Below are 22,668 nucleotides of genomic sequence, written 5' to 3' on the forward strand. Positions count from 1 at the left end.
ATCACTAGCAGTGGAGGATCAGCTTCTAAAATGCAGATGATGAACAAAAACAGAGAAAAATAGCCAATCCCCAAAGGCAGTGAAAAAGGCCAGCTAAATATCAAGGCACCATTTGCACTTAAAAGATACAGATTACTCACACTTATAATCCTTGCACTCTGGGAGGCAGAGGCAGGTGGATTGCTTGAGCTTAGGAATTTGAGACCAGCCTCAGCAAGAGCAAGACCCCCATCTCTATTAAAAATAGAAAAACTAGCCAGGGATTATGATGGGCACCTGTAGTCCCAGCTGCTTGGCAGGCTGAGACAAGAAAATCACTTAAGCCGAAGAGTTTGAGGTTTCTGTGAGCTATGATGCACAGCACTCTACCCAGGGCAACAGAGTGAGTGACACTCTGTCTCAATAAAACAAAACAAAAACAAAAACCCCACAGATTAATTGCTACTACTTATTCTAGTAAATTTGAGGGGAAACTGATATATTCTAATTGGTGCCAATATAAGCTATTCAGAATCCTTGGAAAGAAAAGTAAATAAAGTGGTCTTATTGCAGGAATCCTACTCTTGGGAGTCCGGTGATGGGAAATAGCTCCAAAGAAAATACATACAAGTAAGTTCTTTGTAGCATTGCTTATAACAACAACAAAAAAGGAAACCACCTCGATATCTAACATAAGTAATTCATTACGAAAGACAGTCCCTAACCTTAGCATCCCATACCCAAGCTAAGTCATACTTGTGTAGAGCATCACAAAACGTAACAAAATATCCCTATAGGCAAAGCTAGAAAAGGACCAGAGGACCAGAATGACAAGAGAGTTACTTGTTTATACTTTATATAACACTGTGTGATTTTCAAGGAAAGTACTCAAAGTCACTTTAGGAATTTTCTGGCAGTTAACTAACATGTGCGGATATTAAATAAAAAGATAACTTAGACCATTGGCTCAGACAAAGAATGTCAGGGCTAGAAGGTGGAGCTTGTTCTTTCAGAGAAGAGTGGAATATTCATGGTGCTCCTTGCGGAGAGACATTTATGAACAGTACTAACCTGTGGAGGCCGAGGCTTGTACGGGGAGCTGCACTCAAGATCAGCCAAAATACTGGTCAGGGAATCGATCTCTGCATCCAGGCTGGAACGTCTTTCCTCCAGGGTCTTACCTCCAGGATTTCCCTGCAGGAAGCAACACATCCATGCTAAGAAAAGGAAATTCCCACTAATAGCAGTTCAAGTTCAAATTCCTCAGGTTATCTGAGGGCTTTGTCTTAATTTTTCTGCACCTCATTTATTTTTTAGCTTTTATAAAGTCTCAGCGAAGTAGACGGGGGCAAAATTACCTCTTTGTGACAGATAAGGAAACTGAAAAATACTATAAGGTGCCTTTCCTGAGGATGCATTTATTTAGAAGGATTTTTCTTTCTTTAGATGAGAACACCAGGAAAAGGAAATAAATGTCTCCAGCCCTGCACTTAAGAGATAAAAGCAACTGAAGAGATCTCACAGGCTCTCTGCATTCACAAACCATTGTGAGGATTATGAGATTTTATTGGAGCTGCAAGGGGCAAGAAAGAGAGACTGATAGTCCAGAAAGAGGAATCAGCGGCTAAAGACATGAGTGATGAGTGCTAGGGAGTTTGAGAGTCAGTGGGTATTATTAGGGGTGTGTGTGTGTGTGTGTGTGTGTGTATGTGATAACACCCATGTGAAGCTCCTAAAACATTCAAACATCAGAGTTCTGGCCAAGGGCTGCCAAGGGAGCAAGGGGCCATGGCAGTGAGCGCTGATGAAGTCTGGACCTATGGACTCCACACGTCAGTGGCTGTTACCCTACACTCAGAATCAGTTAAGAGTGGCGGACAGGGCAATAACATTGCCACAGGTCCAGGACATTATGAACAGGTTTGGGAAAAAATAAGCAAAATTCTTAAGAGTTCAAGGCAAGGAAATATAAAGGGAGGTGGCCCTAGGATTTAGAGGCAGAGTGAAGTGAAAATAAAGTATTACAGTGACAATGCAATAATGATCATGTATGTGTGATGTGAGTGTCTCTGAAGGCCCCATCAAGAGACCAAAGTACATCTTCAGCAAGACTCAACAGGAATGAAATAGTGGACAGTTACTATAATCTCATCAACTTGGCGGGACTTGTCTTAGGAGGTTAAATGCCAAGATAGTATCTAGTGTCTGCATGAGTTTAGATAAAGCATTAGCCAGGAGACTAGAATATCTTCAGTAACAGCAACAACACAACAAAATAGAGTGCCCTGATAGACTAGCATTAACTTTCACAGCTACTGGAGTAAATTGGCCTTCTAGTGACCATGTGGTACATGCAAAATGCACAATGGCGTTACCTGTTAAGCTCAGAGCTTCTTTTGCCCTAGTAACTTGTTCACTTGCCACCTTCTCTGAGTCCTAGAGCTTATTTGAAATGTCTTTTTGTGCAAAAAGAGCCAACTTGCTGGCTCTGTTGTATTGTGTTGGTTAATTTCCTATGAATTTAGCCAGTGTGAGTTCACTCCTGGTCCTGATCTACCCCAGGCACGTTGACAGCGTCACCTGCTTATGCTGCTGTGGTCCAGGCCCTTGGAGCGACACCTAGATTGTCACCTACCATGCAAAGACACTCGGCTTCCTTGTTTGTGAGCTCACCTTAAATATGGATTTCACGGTTCATATCACATAAAGCAGCCTCATGATTTTCTCATCCTGGATATACTGTTGTGACCCTTCTGGTTACCCCATCCCCTCATCGTGATTTTATTTATTTTTCTAATAATATCCACTGCCATCTAACAGTACCTTTTATGTGTATTTGTCTAATCGTTACCTGTCTCTCCCTAGAACGTAGAGGCTTCATGAGAGCAAGAACTTTGTCTGGTTTGTTCCTGTTTCCCTAGAAACCTGTTTGCAGCCTGACCATGTAAGTGTTCCATAAATATTTTTGAGTAAATACATCAATGAATAATGACAGACTCTGGCATTGATTCAGCCAGGAACCTTTTCTTTTCAACATATTTTGGGTCAAAGCAGCTCGATGTACAACAGGAAGGAGTGGATGCTCTGGGATGTGGGGTTTTAAAAGGCTCAAGGTGCATATGTGTGCACACGTGTGTACATACGTGTCAGGCTATATGGCCTAGACTGTGAAACTGAGAGATTTCCCTATCATCATACCCCTGCCATTTAAACCTGATGGTTAAATGACCTGCCCATTCTATTTTATGCTAAAATAGAACTAAAAATAGAAAAACAATGAGAAGACAGGGAGATTCTCTCCTCTCAGTGTCCGAATTTCCAATCTGATTAAGCTCTCTAAGGCCACTAGGTCTTTTACCCAAGATGTGTCTCTATCAGATATCTCATCTTTATCTCAATGGGCATTACTAAGAAAAAGATTTCTTTAACATGTAAAATTCATGTAGTGGGTCACAACAAGGAAAGGCAGGGCATTCTAATTATGGAAGGCAATGGGGAATCAAGGGAACTTGCTTCTCATGTGTGAAGATATAAAATATCATAATAAACAGAAATTTCATGAGTATTATATACTTCTGCATACTCACAGACCGCATTCTCTATTGGCAAATAGAGAAGTCTGATTAATTATTTTTCCCCTGGGCCATAGTTTCCTCTCCTATAAAATGAAGAGAACATCATCTGCCCCAACTAAGCCAGAGGGATGTTACAAGACTCAGATAAGAAAATGGATGGGAAAATACTTTGTGAATTGTAAAATGATATTAATTATGATGATTTTCATAAATAGCATTAATTATAGCAACCAGTAACTATAAATTAATATGAATAATATAGCTATTGTTAATTATTCTTCTTCTTAAGGGAAGCATCATTCATTAAGCGTTCCCTTGGGGTATCGGCAAAAAGAAAAGATTTAAGCAGCTCTTCAACATCTGGGCTTTATTGTGGCAGAATATGTATCACTGCCTAGGCCCTAAGTCATTACAATCGCTAACCCCGAGACACAAAGTCCTACCCTGAGCCGTGCAAGGAAACAAGTCCTTGTGGTGAACAACCAGCCTGTGCTTGTAAAGGTTTCAGTTGGTTTCCCACCTTCCTATTCTCCCTCCCCTCCAAGCTGGCACTGCTCCCCATTTTCAGTTTCTCCAATTAGATTGATGTAATTTATTAACAAGTTCCAGCCTAACACTGTGGAACTTTGCATAAAAACCAGACAACTGGGTGACAGGAGGTGGGGGGAGGCATGGAAATATTCTAACAGTTGTGCTCCTGCATGTCAATCCATTATGACTTAGAATGGGTCTCTTCATCACTCTCAAGTCTCCCTCTTATGTCTCAGGTCAAATAACTAAGTCTCACTCCAAGTCCCACCACCAGTCCTTCCCTTGGAACTCTCAGCCACTCTCTTTGTACCTACAAGTTTAAGGGCTACCTTGCTATTCCCAGCACCTTCTACTAGATACCAGGAACAGCAGTCCTCTACCCAGCTAGCAGGACCCTGCAGACTTACCAACAAGTCTTCGCTATCCTCATAGCATTGCCAGTTAAACCTGACGGTTAAATGAGCTGCCCAAGGCCAAACAACCAGAAGACCTTCTCCCCACTCCTTGCCTACTGCTTTTCCAGACGCCACAGGAACATCTGTGAAGTGGTTATTGTAAAAATAACAACCCCCGCACTCTTCAGCCATACTAGAAAGACTCCATTGCCTCAGTCTAGGTTCTGGGGGTGAGGAGGGTGCCAACAATGGCCAGGACAGACATTTGCATGTAGGCCATTTATTTTGGGAATGAATCTGAAGAAACAGCACCAAGGGACAGGGAAGAGTTAAGCAGAGAAGGAAGGTAGGACAGCTCAAAAGTGTTAGACTGAGCTGGTCAGCAAGGAGGGAAACTAGGGCTCCATCCTCCTGGGAGTCCTCTGAGGAGTCTTGGAAAGTGTGCCTCGGATGGTTGCACCTCAGGGATGGGAGGACAGATATTTATACTCTGGCTCTAGTTTCTAGTGGTTTAGGCTTGCCTTTGGGGGTTCATCCTCCCTTACATTTATCCCAAGAAGCAGGATGGTGACAGAGAATGCCCAGGACAGGAAATGAGTGGAAGGCAGTACCACTAGGTCAGCTGTTAGCAGGCCATGCCTGTGCACAGCTGGTCACTGTAGCAAGGGCTGGTGTATGGAGGCAGAAAAAAAGGGTGGGAGGTAGGGCACGAAAAGTGTTGGATGACCGCGTCCTTTTTACTAACAACACCCCCAGGAATATGCCGGTCATACGATGTTATTTTCTATAAGATACATGTTTCTATTCATTCTGCAAACATATATGTGATCAAAGCTAACAAAACCATACTTGGGGTTTATTATGCCTTGTGAAATCATAATTCTCAGTGCTGCCAGTAGAATTAGGGGCTGATGACTCTCCTACTATACGTACATGGAACAAGAGCCTGGAAGCAAGACGCACAGCATGCGAATGAAATAAAGTCAGGCCAGTGGTAAGAGCCTAACTTTTCATGGGTAATATTTTACCCCAAATATCACTGAGCCACTAACTACAGATGACAGACAAGGACTACCAGTAAGGAGGGTGAAAGGACATTCGTTTCTACTTAAATTTTTCTTTTTTATAGCCAAATGTTTATTTTAAAAGAAATTTAAACACACAGAAAAGTTGTACAAGTGGTCAAATCAACCCCATTCACGCATTCTTTATGCAGATTTACCAATGGCCAGTATGTCACCACACTGGCCCTCTATTTATATACATTCCATTTGCTGTCACAGTTAAACCATTTGTAAGATGGTACAGAACCCCAATATGCATCTCAGCTTGCATCTCCTGAGAACTCCTAATTTTTTCAATAACATTATCACATCCAAGAAATTTAACATGGGTGCAGTATTATCTAATATGCACATGTGCTCAAATTTTACCAGGGTTCCCAGCAATGTCTTTTTATCTATTGCTGTTAATTTCTATCTAAAATCAAATCAGATATCACACATTAAAACAGCAAGCCTTTTTAGTCTATTTTATTTTATAAATGGGCATCTAGCCTATTTTTGTTTGTCATGAAGCTGACTTTTGAAAGAATTCAGGCCAGGTGTCTTATAAAAGTTCAGCAATCTGGTTTTATTTAATGATTAGGTTCAGATTAAACAAGTTTGGCAAGATTATTATATGTATGATGCCAGGTCTATCCCATTGCATCACATCAGGAAGCTTATGATATCACTTTGGTCCATATTTGATGATGCCAACTTTGACAGCTTGATTAAGGGAGTGTCTACCAAATTTCTCCATTGCAAAAATGTCCTCTTCTTTTTTAAGCACCCCAAAATCTATGAGAAGGTAATTTTAAGATGCTATTAGTACCGTCAAGAACCTTTCAACCAATGGTGGTATCATCCATAGATGATCCTAGCTGAACTGATTATGGCCTTCATGATTGTGAAAAATGGTGAGAACATTCATTATTGATGAATGAAAATAAATAGATCTTGCCTAGCATAATAACAATTTACTTGTTCAGTAATCATTTTAGTTTTGAGGTACGGGAGCAAAGATAACTGGAAGTCCCCAAATCAGAAACCTAACAACCAAATCAATATTGCTAAAAAAGGAAGTCTTCTAAAGGCTCTCAAGGGAAACAAAAGATCAAGGGAAATAGTCTAGTTTATTAAGAACCAGTCTCTTCCCTGGGGAGCTTATATTCTAGAATTAGAGACACTGACCTAATCATCAACCACTTTCATAGTCCTCAAGGTGGCCCAACAATCATACTGACACATCACAGAATAATATGAAAAGTCAAGATTTGTGTGTCACTGCTCAATAACAGACCTGAGAAAGGAACCAAATAATCCTCAGAGATAACTTTCTTAAATGTACTAAGTGATTTTTAAGTTATACTTCACAAAGCTAGAGAAATTCCTTATAGTGGGCCCCATGTGGAACACCACAGGGGCTCCCAGACCCCATCCAAGGTTGTAATTAACTAGAAAAAAATAAAGCTTTCCCTGATGACTTAGAAATATAAAACTATCTTAACTTAGGGAAACTTAGAAGGCTAATAACACAAAAGAGTACATAATCTTCACATTTAATTTTCTTTTCAATAATATAATTTCAGTTTAATAACACAACATAAATTCCAATTCTTTTGCTATCATGATCAGTAAAATTGATTAGTATTTTATTTCCAGTATCAGTGGGAAAAAAAGATAGTGATAACAGAATTCATAAAGTGAAATGGTGCTGGGAAAACTGGATATTCATATGTAAAAGACTGAAACTGGACCCACACCTTTCCCCACTCACAAAAATTAATTCGAGATTGATAAAAGATCTAAATTTAAGGCGGGAAATGATAAAAATCCTCGAAAAAATCATAGGAAAAACACTGGGAAATATTGGCCTGGGGAAACACTTTATGAAGAAGACTGCCATGGCAATTGCAACAACAACAACAAAAATAAACAAATGGGACTTAGTTAAACTCAAAAGCTTCTGTACAGCTAAGGAGACAACAACCAAAGCAAACAGACAGCCTACATAATGGGAAAGGATATTTGCATACTTTGAATCAGACAAAAGTTTAGTAACTAGGATTTACAGAGAGCTCCAATTAATCCACATGAAAAAAGCCAACAATCCCATATATCCATGGGCAAGTGAGATGAATAGAATCTTCTCTAAAGAAGACAGACAAATAGCTAACAAACATATGAATGAATACTTATCATTCCTAATCATTAGAGAAATGCAAATCAAAACCACCCTGAGATATCATCTAACTCCAACGAGAATGGCCCACATCACAAAATCTCAAAACTGCAGATGCTGGACCACTCCAGCATGGAGAAAAGGGAACATGTTTGCACTGCTGATGGGACTGAAAACTAGTGCAACCTTCTTGGAAGGAAGTATGGAGAACCCTCAAAGAACTCAAGCTGGACCTCCCATTTGATCCTGTAATCCCATTACTGGGCATCTACCCAGAAGAAAAAAAATCCTTTACCATAAGGACACTTGCACTAGACTGTTTATTGCAGCTCAATTTACAATAGCAAAAATGCGGAAACATCCTAAATGCCCACCAACCCAGGAATGGATGAATAAGCTGTGAGATATATATATGTATATATATATATATATGAATACTATATAGCTATTAAAAAATGGAGACACTACATTTTTGTATTAACCTGGATGGAAATGGAACACATTATTCTTAGTAAAGCATCACAAGAATAGTGAATCAAGAATCCCATGTACTCAATTCTGATATCAGGACCATTAATGACCTAGTACATGGTGGGGGGTGGGGAAGGGAAAAGCAGAGAGAGGGAAGGACGGAGGGGGATGAGAGAAGAGAAGAGCAGAGAAAGGGAAGAAGGGAGGGAGGTGAGGGGTCACAGTGTGTGGCACACATTTTGAGGAGGGGGCATTTTAAGAGGGACTTTACCTAACAAAGGCAATCATTATAACCTGGGTCTTTGTAGCCTCAATGAATCCCCAACAATTAAAAAAAAAAAAAAAAGAATTCAAGAAATGTATTTTATAAACAACAAATGTAAATATCTATAAATTTGGTAGACACTTCCTTAATCAAGCTGTCAAAGTTGGCATCACCAAATATGGGCCAAAGTGATAGCATAAGCTTCCTGATGTGATGCAATGGAACAGACATGGCATCATACATATAATATTCCTGCCAAACTTGTTTAATCTGAACCTAATCATTAAATAAAACCAGATTGCTGAACTTTTATGTAGATGAAATCACTTATCTATCATTTCTTTAATGAAACTGAGGATAGAATCCCTGTTTGTTTGTGTTTAATCACTTTTATTAAATGATTCCTTCAAAGCATCCCTACCACAAAAAGAACAGTGGTAATGACTTTGGACTCAGTCTGTAGGGATCTGATATCTGGGTCTGCCACTTGCTGACTTTGTGGTCTTAAGCAATTTATCTGAACAGTCCGGGTTCTTCACACAGTTGTTATAGGAATTAAATGAGTTCATGCATGTTGAGTGCTGTTCACATAATTAGTACTCAATAAATGTTAGCTACTTAATTATTACTTTGACCATAGTCTCAGAATAAATACTTTGGATGACAATCAATTGAGTATGTACCTTTCAAAAGTATTTTGATCAAAAGTAAAAGTAAGCTATGGGGTGGGTGAGTAGGCTTCAATAGATGGGGCTTCTGTGCATCTTTACATGTGTAATAGTGTTGGGAATTAAATATGAAGAATATAGTCCTCAATCAGTGGTTTTCACGTATTAGATCAGGTGTCCTCAAACTACGGCCCATGGGCCACATGAAGCCCACCGAGGACATTTATCTGGCCCACCGGGTGTTTTTGCCGGTGCTATCTGTCCTGCTTAGCAGCCAACTTGTCCCAGGGCCCACAGTCCAGCCCTTCAGCGGTCTGAGGGACAGTGAACTGGTCACCTGTTTAAAAAGTTTGAGGACCCCTGTATTAGATTGCATAGAGCCACCTGGAGGGCTTGTGAGAACAAAGATTCTCAGGCTCTACCTGTCAGAGTTTTTGATTCCCTAGGTCTGGAGTGAGGCTGAAACTTAACATGTCTAACAAGTTGTCAGGTGATACTGATGGTGCTGGTCTGAGTACAATGGTTCCAAGTGGATTTCAAACAAGGAATATTGAAGAATGTATGTATAGGGGTGTAGAAGTATGTGGGTGTACATGTGTTTAGGGAGTGAATTTATAATTTTTCATCTTAAAAGCAACTTACGTTATATCAGTGGTTAATGATGTCATGAATATAACAACAGACAATCCAAATAGTGGGTAAGTCAGATTTAGATAAAAATAAAAATGGAGACAGCAGAACAGAATCTCCTGTGCTGTCTGAGCAGCTTATCACACTGACTCTCCTAATGCTGACACAGGCAGAATTCACTAGTAAGAATGATAGCAAATATAATCTACTTTATCTCATAGAAGTGTAATTGTATTAAATGAGATGAAAAATGTTGGAAGTTAGAACAAAAAATAATGCCTTAGTACATATCAGGATGTACATCTTCTTCTCCATCAATAGTTGAAATGCTTACCTTTCCAAATACTTATACATAAATATCTCATCAAATGTACCCCTTCCATGAAGACTTTCTGATAACCCTATGATTTGGTAACTGATTCTTCTTTGTCTGAATCTCTATGACACCAGTGTTCACAGGGAAAAGCTCACTGTTGATTTGTGAGGATGGCTTTTCTTCCAGCCGTCCTGTGAAATAGTTTGTGCTAAGCAGTATGAATTCTAAAGAAGACATGATCCCCAACCTCAACATGCTTATAGTCTACTGGATAATATTACTTGTACCTCTGCCTAAGGATATCAAACACCCAGTGCTCTCTGAGACCCTGAAAATGCTCTTTGAGACCCTGTAAATCCATGTGGAGGAGACAGACATTCGAAAACAAAAGAAGCCCCCTAAGAAGCTTATTATGTAATGGCTGAAAGAAATATAATTCAACTTTCCAAATGTGCCAAAGCAGACCAAAATGCAAATCTCATTAGAGAACACGATGTAATCCCCAGGTTAAGATCAGTGGGGAAAAGTTCCTCAAAGCCATCTTTAGAGTGAATACAGAAGCATTCATGTTAAAGAAAACAATCTCACAATTCAAAGAGGAATACTAGCTTGACAAAGGGAAAGATGACATTGAATAAAAAAGAAATACTGTCACAAACAACACAAGAAAAATTTTGTCATGGATCTAGTATACTTGAAGCAAAATATGTCAAGGTAAAGCCTAAACACTGAGTTTAATAAATCTTTAATTTTTTCCCTACATATCCCCTATCATTTTATCCCTAACACACTCGTTCACCCAAAGTTGATAATGCTTGGCCAGCCCATATCTCCTGCCCACTGCCTTGTTGCCAGAAGAACCATCCTTTGCACCATGGAACTCCCTTTCCACAGAACCAAAGTGAGGCACAGGCTGCTGGTGAACATAACCTTGGGTCTGTGACCAAAAGATGAGGAAGGCAAATAATCTCCTCCCCTGATAAATCTGAACAAAAATCTTTGTAGCATGCCACAAGGCTGAGCCATGGTCATGATCAACCAAAAGGATAATATTCACAGTTAATTATGGATAATCTGAACACATACAGAGATATGAAGCCCATCAGTGGGAACAATGGACTTGCAAACACTGGAGAAGCAAAGTAACAGGGGAAAAGGGAAGGGTAAATAAAAGAATGAGAAAGAAGAAAGATGGCAAGAGTTTAGCCGCAGGTCTGTCCTGGCGCTGAGCTTTCTGATGCCAGAGCTCATCTGCACAGACCCCTAAGATAAACACCATCATTGGAGACACTCGATGGGGGTCTCTGTTTCACATAATCATATTCACTCAGCCAGCCAACACAAGACCCACTCATTCCCAGGGATGACAGCAGGAAGCTAAGTATGGCTGTGACACCATCAAACAGTCACTTTGCCTTTCTGAACTCAACTTTCACCCCTGCAGAATGAGAATATGAGCCATCCACATTCTCTTTTATTTTGCTTTTATCGTCTCTGATATTGTGTATATCTAGAATGACATTTCACAACTTGCCTGACACTAATCTTTACTGTCCACCAGCAAACGGACCAAACCCAAGAGTTAAGACAAGGCAGAGTTTGAGCCTGGTGAGTTATAAGTCAAGGAAGGGCATGGTCAAAGAGGTCTGTACTTGAGTACACACAACTAGGCTCATTGTTCATGGCTCTATTCAGATAAGAAAGCCAAAAGAAAAAAAAAAAAGCAATAAAAATCCTTCACTTTTCCGTAAATTGATCTGCTCACTGAATTATTTATCGAAAAAAAATTTTCTTATAAAATAAAAGGGATACTGGTATCATATTCTTAAAGTATCCTCTTACTATTAAAATAAAGGTCAATTGGCATGAAAACATTATGTAATACTATGGAAAATACATATATTATCTAGCCATCACAAAGGAAATAAGAATCATAAGAATGGCCACAATAACAATTATCGGACAATAAAACAGAAATTTGACCCATTCTATTTAAGCAGCAGAGTTCCCTGGTGAAAATGACATCATGCATAGGTCGTCATCATACAGAAACACATGGAAACAGAGTAGCTTCACTTTGCTTGCCCGCAGAGGAAGCCTTGGGTTCCACCCCCTAGGTCATCCTCATCTCCCCCAGGAATCTTCCCTGAAGAACTTTTAGAAAAGGTGGTTTGAAACCCACTGCTGCACCTTATGTATGCAAGATATAAATGAAGAAAAGGGTCCTCAATGGTCACTTTGCCAGTCACTCCGTAGGCAGCTTAGCAATTGCTATACCAAGTGGCCCTTTCTGCACAGTACGTGTATACACATAAAAAGGAAAAGATTTCCATTTGAACTATCTATAAGACACGCATAAAATCACCCAGATCAGAGACCTGCCAGACACATTCTTTACTTAACACAATTAAGATGATAGAATACGAGTACCAGACAGAGGTTTTTAAAGTTAGATGAAAAAAACACTTTCCTTTTCCATGAAGAAAACTTCATATTTTAGCAAAAAGAATGGGATGCACATAATTCTTTGAAACTATGAATTAAATAGAATGACTAAACATTTTGGTCCCACTGCAGCGTGCAGTAGAAAACAGAACACGCCAGGTAATTTAGCGAATCAACTTGTTTTAACATCTCATGTAGTTTTCTTATTTTGCATTGTGGGAACACAGGTCCAATGAGTTGGGGCTTGATATATTTCAAAAGACATTGTCTCTCACTCCTCCATGTTCAAATATGTAGAAATCTGATGTCAACTGTATACACCAGCTCATAATTCTTTTTTTTTGTTTTTGTTTTTGTTTTTTTGAGACAGTGTCTCAAGCTGTCGCCCTGGGTAGAATGTCCTGGCATCACAGCTCACAGCAATCTCAAACTCTCGGGCTTAAGTGATTCTCTTCTCTCAGGCTTCCAAGTACCTGGGACTACAGGCACCCACCACAGTACTCGGCTATTTTTCTTTCTTTTTTTTGACCAGGACTGGGTTTAAACCCACCACCTCTGGCATATGAGGCCAGCGCCCTACTCCTTTGAGCCACAGGCAGGTGTCGTCCTGCCCAGCTATTTTTCTGTTGCAGCTGTCGTCGTTGCTTAGCTGGCCCGGGCTGGGTTCAAACCTGCCAGCCTTGGTGTATGTGGCCAGAGCCCTACCCACTGAGCTACAGGTGCCACCTTGGCTCATCATTCTTAAACATTTTTTTTCCCTCAATCCTTTTTGACCTCTCAAAATGTTACCAAAATTGGAATCCAAGAAAAAGTCTTTAATTCCCATGTCCTATGTGCTGCATCATGCAGCCAGGACGATAGGGCAAAGGCATCTGTTACAGAAGGGATAGAGGGCTAGAAACTCCTTTAAACATCTATGGTTCCAATCCTCCCATTCCATCTGCTAAGCACCATTGATCAGGATGTTAGGGAAGTGCAAGACATAATTGACTAGATGATTACCATAGAAAAGGGAACTCAGGCTCATCAAATATGAGAACTGCAAGAGGAATTTAAGTAGTTATTCCAACATTCTCATGTAAAGATAATAAAATTCCTCCCCAGAGAGGTGGCTTAGTTTGTCAGGGATCACAGTTCAGTGAAGGCTTTAAAACAGGACAAAGACCTTAACACTTTGCAACGTAAAATATCTCCTGCAAAGGGATATCTCTTCTCTCAACCAATCTTAAAACCTAGGAAATAAACAAGAAAGTTATCATCACTCCAATCTCCAGAGGAGTAACCTTTGTAGAAAACAGGAACACAGGCCCCATCCAAAGAGTTCTTGTTTCACAGATGGGAGAAGATCGACAAAAGTCAGGAGGAGAAAACTGCTTCCTCAAACCTGTTCTTTTTTTTTTTTTTTTTTCATTTATTTCCCCTACCTTTTTTTAATTCTTCTTTTGGGGACAGAAGCTCACTCTGTCACCCTGAGTAGAATTCCATGGTATCATAACTCACAGCAACCTCAAACCTCTGGGTTCATATGATCCTCCTGCCTCCGCCTCCTGAGTTAGTGGGGATTACAGGAGCCCACCACAACACCCAGCTAATTTTTCTAATTTTAGTAGAGATGGGGTCTCATATTTGCTCAGGCTGGTCTTGAATTCCTGAGCTCAGGATATCTACCCGCTTCAGTCTCTCCAAGTGCTAGGATTACAGGCGTGAGTACTGTACCTGGCCATCAGGCCAGTTCTGAACACTGTATTGACCCAGAGGTGTGGTTGACAAGTACTACAGAAGTTCCAGGAAGGGGGATGTCAAAATGGATGAAGATACTTAGATTTGCAAACACTGAAACACTAGAGACGGGAAGAACCTGTGCTAGCATCTAGTAAGAGCTCATGCTCCTGCCAACAAGGAAACAAAGGACCAGAAACATTAAACCATGTCCCACTGCTCGGTCAGCCAAGTGACAACAGTGGGGCATGGAGACCTGAATGGAAGCTTCCTGGTCCGGGTCTTCCCACTCAAAACGTGCTGTCACGTGTGGGAAGAGAGTAGAGTAGTTTTCTCCTAAGAAACTAACACGTGCACTAATGACAGAACGTAACTGAACATGTAGAAATGTTAACCCAGAAAAGTCAACAAGACTTTAAAAACAAACAGAAAAGTCAACCGAGACACTTACTACCTACTCAGCGCAAACTCAGAATTCTCCGTGGGGAACAGGGAGGTGGGCGTGCGGGCATGGAGAACAGAGAACCACCAGCCTGGGCATTCTGTCCTGCTTCTGTCATGATTCGGGAGTGTGACCCTGGGCAAATGCCCTTTTCTAAGCCTCTATTTTCTCTCCAGCAAAATGAGGGCTTTGGGCACAATTTCTATGTTTTCTTCTATTTTAAAAATGTCATCTTAACACATTTACAAAATGCAACCTATCTAAGGAGCTTACAGTTTTCTTTGTTTTTCTTGTTCTTTTTATTCCCTACCATTTACTGGAACCAAATTTCTCTGTCTTAGGCCCTGTGTAATTTTGAGAGTTGAAACTACAGAAGCTCTAGAGCAGATACTAACAAAATCCAATCCAACATACGCACCTCAAAAATAGGGTCACTTTATTGAGGAAGCACATTCAGTGACATTATTCGAGATCAATGAGGAGGGACAAAGAAGGTAGTCATCTGAGAAGGCAGGAGGGAGAAGGCAATAGGCACGTTATGACTTATCTCAAAGGCTAATATATAAGGAGAATTATCTAAAATACCAGGACTCAAATTTTCTAGTAATAAAAATGCATCAGCTCCCTAACAAGCATCCCGAATCTGATTATCATTTTATCTTGGTGGAAATTCCTGTTCCAAGTCAGTTCTGAGAAATATCCTATAGCCAGCAGCACTGCTAGCCAGCTTCCCCACTAGCCAGCTTCCCTGTCCACTGCACACAGCCTGGACTCAGTTACCATGGGAACATGGCAGGGCAGGGAGAGAATGGCTCCCTCCACACTGCCATCATTGATGGAGAAGTGTCCATCCTTTAGACAAGTGTCAAGTGGCACATTCATACACATTATTTTACTGAGTGCCCTCAGAAATCCTACTGATTAATACATATTAGTAGTCCTACTTTACAAAAGACGATGCAAAGGGTCAACCAAGAAAAACAGTGAGAACTTTTCAGGGTCACTCAGGTAGCAAATGGAAGAATTGGAACTTAGGCTCAAAATTTTGCTCTAAAGTTCTTGCATACTGTGTAACATCAAGCAGAAAATAGGTCCTGCCTCCCATCATTAATAGCAGAAAAGGTCCTGCCTCCCATCATTAAACTGAGATTATATAAACCTATTAGGTTACCAAAAATTAGGTTGTGTGAACAGTTAGGCTTTTTTTAATTTGTTTGTTTGTTTGTTTGTTGAGACTAAGTCTCACTCTGTTGCACTGGATAGAGTGTCATGGCATTATAGTGTCATAGCTCATAGCAACCTCAAAATCTTGGGCTCAAGAGTTCCTCTTGCCTTATCCTCTGAGTAGCTGGGACTATAGGCCCCTACCACAATGCCTGGCTAGTTTTAGTAGAAACAGGGTCTTGCTCTGGCTCAGGCTGGTCTTGAACTCCTGAGCTCAGGCAATCCACCCTCCGCAGCCTCCCAGAGTGCTAGGATTACAGACGCAAGCCACTGCTCCCAGCAGTTAGAAAGCCAAGCTCCAATACTCACTTTTGCCTCCTACTTCCCCATTTAGGATAGATTTCATTTACTCTTCCACAAACATTTATCAAATATTCAAGACACATTAACATGAAGAACAGGGAAAGAAGCAAGGACGGAAGGGAGACAGGAAAAATCGGTGGTTCTCTGCCCTCCAAAGGGTTACAATGACATGAGAGAGGCTAGTTTATCCACAGATAACCGTAGAGGACAGAATACATGTAAGTATATGAAACACAAGATGTCGGGGGGGAAGGAAAAAGAACCGAGAAATCTGACTGCTGCCTGGATACAGTGAGAATTGAGAAGACCTGGGATGGAGAAGAAATTTTGAAGATATTTATCGCATGAGCATAACAATACCGGAGGAACACTGCAGTGTGCAATGCATGTGGCAAACGCACGTGATCTTTAAGGTGAAAGCAGAGTAAGAATCAGGCTCCTGGCGTCAGAGGTGCTCAGATCACGCAGGTGCGCAAACCTAGGCAAATGAGGAGCGTGGCTGTCTTCCAAGATGCAGCTATCTAGAGGATAAACACCACCGTCCCCATGACGAAGAAGAGAGTGGGCAGGGGGAATTGTATCTTGGGACTTAGTGTTGATGTGGGAACAAACACATGGTATGAATCACATATATTTTCGGCAGTGCACAGACAATTTTCATTAACAACACTCCCAATAGGAATTCCTATTTTTATAAAAAAAAAAAAAAGTTGCCATTGATAAAAAGTGAGTAGAAGACCTAAATCAGAAAGCTACCGATCTCAGTTTCTTGGGGAACAGATATGATTCCACAGAACAACAAACAAATGTGCCTCAAGTAGAGCCCATAACTGTTTGCCTGAGACCCCTGGCGTACAGTGTAACAGACTGTGGTGACAGACTGCTATGTTCCTGTGCTAGGTGGAGGCTGAACAAAGTCTAAAGGAAGCAAGAAATAATGTTGTCTCCAGTCTCACTATTCTTGTCTCAACTTAAAAGTCCTTTCTCTACTCTAGAATTCTGCTCATGCCTCATTTCAGGCTTTCCTGCGAAATGTTTCCTTTTCCATAGAATATTCAGAGTCAAGTGATAATCAAATGTCTACTATTTACTCAGCAATAGTTCAGTCCTAGTCTTTATTTAAAAAATAAGACAACTGGGAGGCGCCTGTGGCTCCAAGGAGTAGGGCATGTAGGGCACCGGCCACATATGCCGGAGGTGGTGGGTTCAAACCCAGACCTGGCCAAAAACTGCAAAAATAAACAAATAATAAGACAACTAACAAAGAAATGATGCAAAACTGAATCAGTCACTTTCAACTTTCCTTCCCATCTCTCTGCTATTCTAATGTAAACTTTTTTCTTATGATACAAGCGATTCAAACCAGGTCTAGAGGCTCTGCTGCCGACTTCAAACTCTCCCAGTGCAAAGCTTCCCATCTGTTGTTCAATCTTAAAGTAAAATCTAGGCCTTTCTAGATTTAAATCGAAAGGATTAAAACTGGTGTGATGTTTGAGGAAGACATACTCTTAGCTTCCTCGTCTGAATCTGGGAATCATAGTCCTAACTATGCAGGGTGGATGTGACGTCCAGGTGAGACAAAACATTAGGAATCAATCACACACCCATCAGAACACTAAGTGTATATAGTAGGTCCTCCGTAAATGCTTGTGGTGGTGTAATCTGCAAAAGAGAGGATCACAGGATTATACTGGGTGAGTCCTAGGAGACCCCATGGCTATTAAACAAAAAGCTTTGGTCTCAGGGTAAAATTAGACTATAATGGTCAAAGCTAGATTTTGGTGATCAGAGATAGATCCTAAAATAAGGAAAGACTGCAGTACCAAAGGGAAACTGAGCCTCCTTTGAGGACAGAATTACCGCATATGTCCATTAAAAGGGGACAATTTTAGGCCTCCTCCCAGATTTATCAAATCTAAACCCTTGAGGGGAGAGCCTAGTAATCCACATTTAAAAAGCCTTCAGCCCTCCCCAGTTCTTTTCTACACTGAATTTGAAATCTGCTGGCCTAGAATTTGATGGCCTTTTGCTAACCCAAGCGCTAACAATAACTGGAACAATTTAATTAAAATCCCACAACCCTGAACACATTTAAGGAGAATTCTTTACTAACGTATTCTAACCCAATTCCCGGGGAACAAGGAAAATACTCCCCTCTCATCCCCGGGTTCCGTGCTCTCCCCCACAGTGCAAACAGAGCAAACACAATCTACCTCACTGCGACTCATTTGTAGAAATGGCAAAGATATTTACCACCTTGAAAGGGTGCTGAGAGTTTCTATTTATTAGTCTTTATAAAGTCTTCTGAGTGTTCTGATAAATCAACTATAAGTTGGCATTATTCATAGCACCCTGTTGGAGCTTAATACATATTCAATTAAAAAACAATGACAACAACACAGCAATATCTACAAATTAGCATTAATTATAGCATTGCATCATTATCACCCTACTGCTACAATTTCATCTAGGCAGAGCTATTTATGTCTGGGGATTGTAGAGTCCCTCTCATTAAGAAGGGCAATATTTGTTCATTGCTATCAACATTTCCTCTAATAATGTTCACTTTACACTTGCCTAAGAGTTCTGATTATTCAGGGGATTTTCCTATTTGGCAAATGCTGGGATGGGAAGCAAATACATTTCCCCTGAAGAAACTCAGCACCCTGCAAAGCATCCTGGGCTCCTCTCGTTCCCATAGACCCTACTTTCCAAACTACTTTTGACTCCAGCTCCCTTCTCCACACCCAGGGCCTTGTTTGACTCAATGGACCCCTGAAGTTCACTTCAAGCCATTCTGCCACTGCCATTTGTAATAGATCGAGCACCACCACATCTTAGCAATCTATCTTAGAGCCTTTTGGTTACTATTGTAAGGCTTTTTATTGCTGCTAAATGATTACTGATATAGCCTTACATTAGAAAACCCCCAAATGCCATTATAACTACCAAAGAGAAGTAAATCATTTATATGAACTGAGGCAGTAGCTATAAGACACTCTGGGAAACTTTTACCAAGGAGATAATTTCAGGCAGAAGGAACTGCTTAAGCAAAGGGCTCCTTGTCTCTCTATCTACCTAGTTTAGTTTCCTCCAGAGGGCAATGCGCTGGTAGCTGACCAATCTGTTCACTGAATATGAAGGGGCATCACCATGTCCTCCCCTTTCTTTCCTGGCCCCTGTTTCTCTGGAGCATCAGAGCACATCTTGCAATACTAGATTTTGCTGACTCTGGTCTCCTGCTGTGCATGAGCCTTTGACATGCATAGTTGAGGTTGAGGAATCTGTGCCTAGTGGGTTTGAGGTTTCATCAAGAGAAAAAAAGGGAAACTTCTGTGATTTCACTCAGTAACCATTTTCACTACAAAAAAATTCCCATATTTACTTTTTCCCCTTTTTGAAATGGCACTAAGGAAACATGCCAGACTGCCATGAGGAGGGTCTGTACTTTCCAAACAGTAGCAATGACTAAAAATAGAAAAGCTTGATTTGCTCAAGATGTATATAACTTCCTCTCCCATTTCCTTTCCAGATCACCCCGAGTCAGTGCACAGAAGCCATACATGTTGAACTCTGTGCATGCTTACAGTGGCATCAAAAACATCACAAGAGTAATCAGTATGTATTCCAAAGTACTCCCCAAGAATTCCTATTGCCAAGTCAAAGAAAGAATCAATCAGTCAGTCCAAAAATATCAACCAAGTATCTGCTCTCTGTTCTCACAGTGAAATAACAGCTGTGAGTTGTGATCATCCTTTAAGCAAATGAACACGAAGGTAATGGAAAGAGTATAGGCCTGGGAGTCAGGAGACCACCAACTGTGGCTAGTGCCAGCTTTTGCAATAACTGCGTCATCTTGAACAGATCACTGAAGAACTTTGGCCTCCAGTTTCCTCACCACAAGAAAGATCATATGGATTTGGACCATTTCAAATCTGGTGCACTAGACTTTGCGATTTAAATAATTTCTTTAGGTGTGCACATGTTATTTTATGACTCTGGATTTATGAAATACAGTTTGGTGGCAAGATTAATGTGCACAAAGTAATTATATCACCCCACAAAGAGGCATATATCAGGTGGCAGAAAAATCTAACAGTATTAACTAATTTAGCCATTAACTGGCTCATAGTACCTTTTACTATGAAAGTGAAATGGCTGGATACTTAACACTTATTATCTTAACTAATCCTCAAAATAGCCTTCTAAGAAACTATTCTAAATATACCCATTTTGCATGTAAAGATGGGAAATATAGTGATAAGAAACAGAGCAGGGCCTCCTCACATTAAACTCCAGGCACATGTCACCACACAACTCAGTTAAAATAGTGAGGATGCAGAGGATACAGAGATCAGGATGATTCAGAGGTATTCAAACAAAAAGCAGAAACTCAGGCTTTTAAAAATAGGAAGGATTGGCTGTGTGCAGTGGCTCACACATGTAATCCCAGCACTCCGGGAGGGCAAGGCTGGTGGATCACCTGAGCTCACGGGTTCAAGACCAGCCTGAGCAAGAGCAAGAACCCATCTCTAAAAGCATAGCTGAGCATTGTGGTGGGCACCTGTACTACTTGAGAGGCTGAGAAAAGCGGATCACTTGAGTTCAAAGAGTTTGAGGATGCTGTGAGCTATGACGCCATAGAACTCTACCAGGGGCAAGAAAGTGAGACTCTGTCTCCAAAAAAGAAAAACACATACAAAGGAGTACTGACCCATTGGGAGATGTAGATGCCACAGGTAGCAAAAAAGACAAAAGAAAAATTAAATTGGTACATCAAGTTGACAATGAGGCTATCAGTCTCAAGATAGCAAAGACTATAAAAGGAGCACAGTGGGAAATAAGGCGTATTGTATAAGGTGAGGTGCATCATGGAGTACTTTGAAAAATCAGCTAAGAGAAGAAATTCAATGTAGCAGGCATTAAAAAATCATAGAAAGATAATAACATTTTTTAACATTAATTGGTTCTGAATATGCAGCTGGATTGTGAAAAAGATAGAATCCAGACAATGAGTCAATTGCAAAAGACATAAGAAATAACTAGGATAATGCACAGAAAAATAAAAAGACTACGGTAAACCTGAAAGTCCTTTGTAAGCTAAAAAGTATCAGACTTTGGTCACGAACATATGAAAAAAGCAAGATACATCATCAATGATCCCAAAGAGACTAGAAAATATAGTGACATCTCTAACAGAATGCAAGATTTGGAGCAAGATGAGTAGAGTTTGGGATATATTGAATATGAAGAGAGAGTTTTCCCTATGAAAAGATCCTATACATAAAAAATACATATTAATAGTTTTCAAAGCAGGAAACAGTGCCAAGGGTCATGAACATTTCAAATTACTGGATAAATAAAGATCAAAGTTGACTCCATTAGAGTTGTGACTTCTAATGAGAGAAGACTGAAGGTCAAAGGGAAACTTAGAGTGGGCACCTAAATTTAGAAACAAGGAAAAAGAAAGAAAGAAGATCTAGTAAAGAAGAGAGAAAATGAATCACTGCGTACACAGCAGATGAATCAAGAGAGTTCTGTTCAGTGAAAATCAAAGGTAGAGAAAGGGATTCTGGATAGATGGCAGAGTAGAAAGCATCAGAAATCTGTCTGTACCTAGACAACCACTGCTCTGGCAGAATCTCTATGAGTTAACTATTTTGGAAATCTGGACTCTATTAGTTTCCAAGTTCTGGAGGGAACGCTTGGATAGCAAATTGTGGTTAATTTAGGTTAATTTCAGTTCCTAACACAGTAGCAGTCACCCAGCCCCCAGCTCTTAGTCCCTTGGCAGACAGCTGTACACATGTTCTGGAACAGCTTACACGTTGCTTGCATGAGCAAGGGTGGGAAAAAAGGACATTGTCTTAGAAATATCAAAGATCTCGGCACTGAACATTGATTGCTAATTCTAATCACAGGCATGAAGAAAAACAGGCAGTGAAAGTGACGTCCAGGGGACTTAAAGGGCCCATACTTTTTTAACTGACATATTTTTCTCCCTTTTTCTCATTTTTGAAAAACAGACATTGATGACTAGAAGATTCAAAGCAATCACTTATATGGAGGAAATTAAATTAAAGTCGCCAGACACACCCAGGTAAATGAAAAGGCTCTGGAAAAACCCCACACCTGAAGTACACAACCAAGACTGATTCTCAGCATAAAGACAGGCACAATAATCCAAATAACAAAAAAGTAATTAATAAAATCCCCATAAAGCATCATACCCTGAAGAAGAGAAAGGATCTGATTTCCAGAATTGCCATATCAATAGATTCAAATGTACACTTTTCAACAATTTAAAAAAATCAGAAGGCATGTAAAGAAACAGAATAGCATGGCCTATTCAAACCAAGATGAGCAAAAGAACCCCAATAGAAACTGTCCCTGAAAAATAACTGATGGTGCATCTTCTTGACAAAGACTTGAAAACTATTAACTCAAAAATGTTCAAAGAACTAAAAAAAAAAAAAAAAA

At 40.3% G+C, this 22,668-nt stretch overlaps 1 protein-coding gene across 7 annotated transcripts in view; it reads right to left on the minus strand.

The window, feature by feature from the left end:
• Window positions 1-22,668, minus strand: part of LPP (LIM domain containing preferred translocation partner in lipoma) — a 686,984-nt gene that overhangs the window by 335,653 nt on the left and 328,663 nt on the right. For all 7 annotated transcript variants that reach the window (XM_023514821.1, XM_023514815.1, XM_023514819.1 and 4 more), the window contains one exon: window positions 1,051-1,173. In XM_023514821.1, the coding sequence (XP_023370589.1) occupies window positions 1,051-1,173 (123 nt within the window). The remainder of the gene's footprint in view (window positions 1-1,050; window positions 1,174-22,668) is intronic.

This window comes from Otolemur garnettii, unplaced genomic scaffold (genome assembly GCF_000181295.1).
Source record: "Otolemur garnettii isolate 467f Iridium unplaced genomic scaffold, OtoGar3 scaffold00060, whole genome shotgun sequence".
In the NCBI taxonomy this organism is placed as follows: domain Eukaryota; kingdom Metazoa; phylum Chordata; class Mammalia; order Primates; family Galagidae; genus Otolemur; species Otolemur garnettii.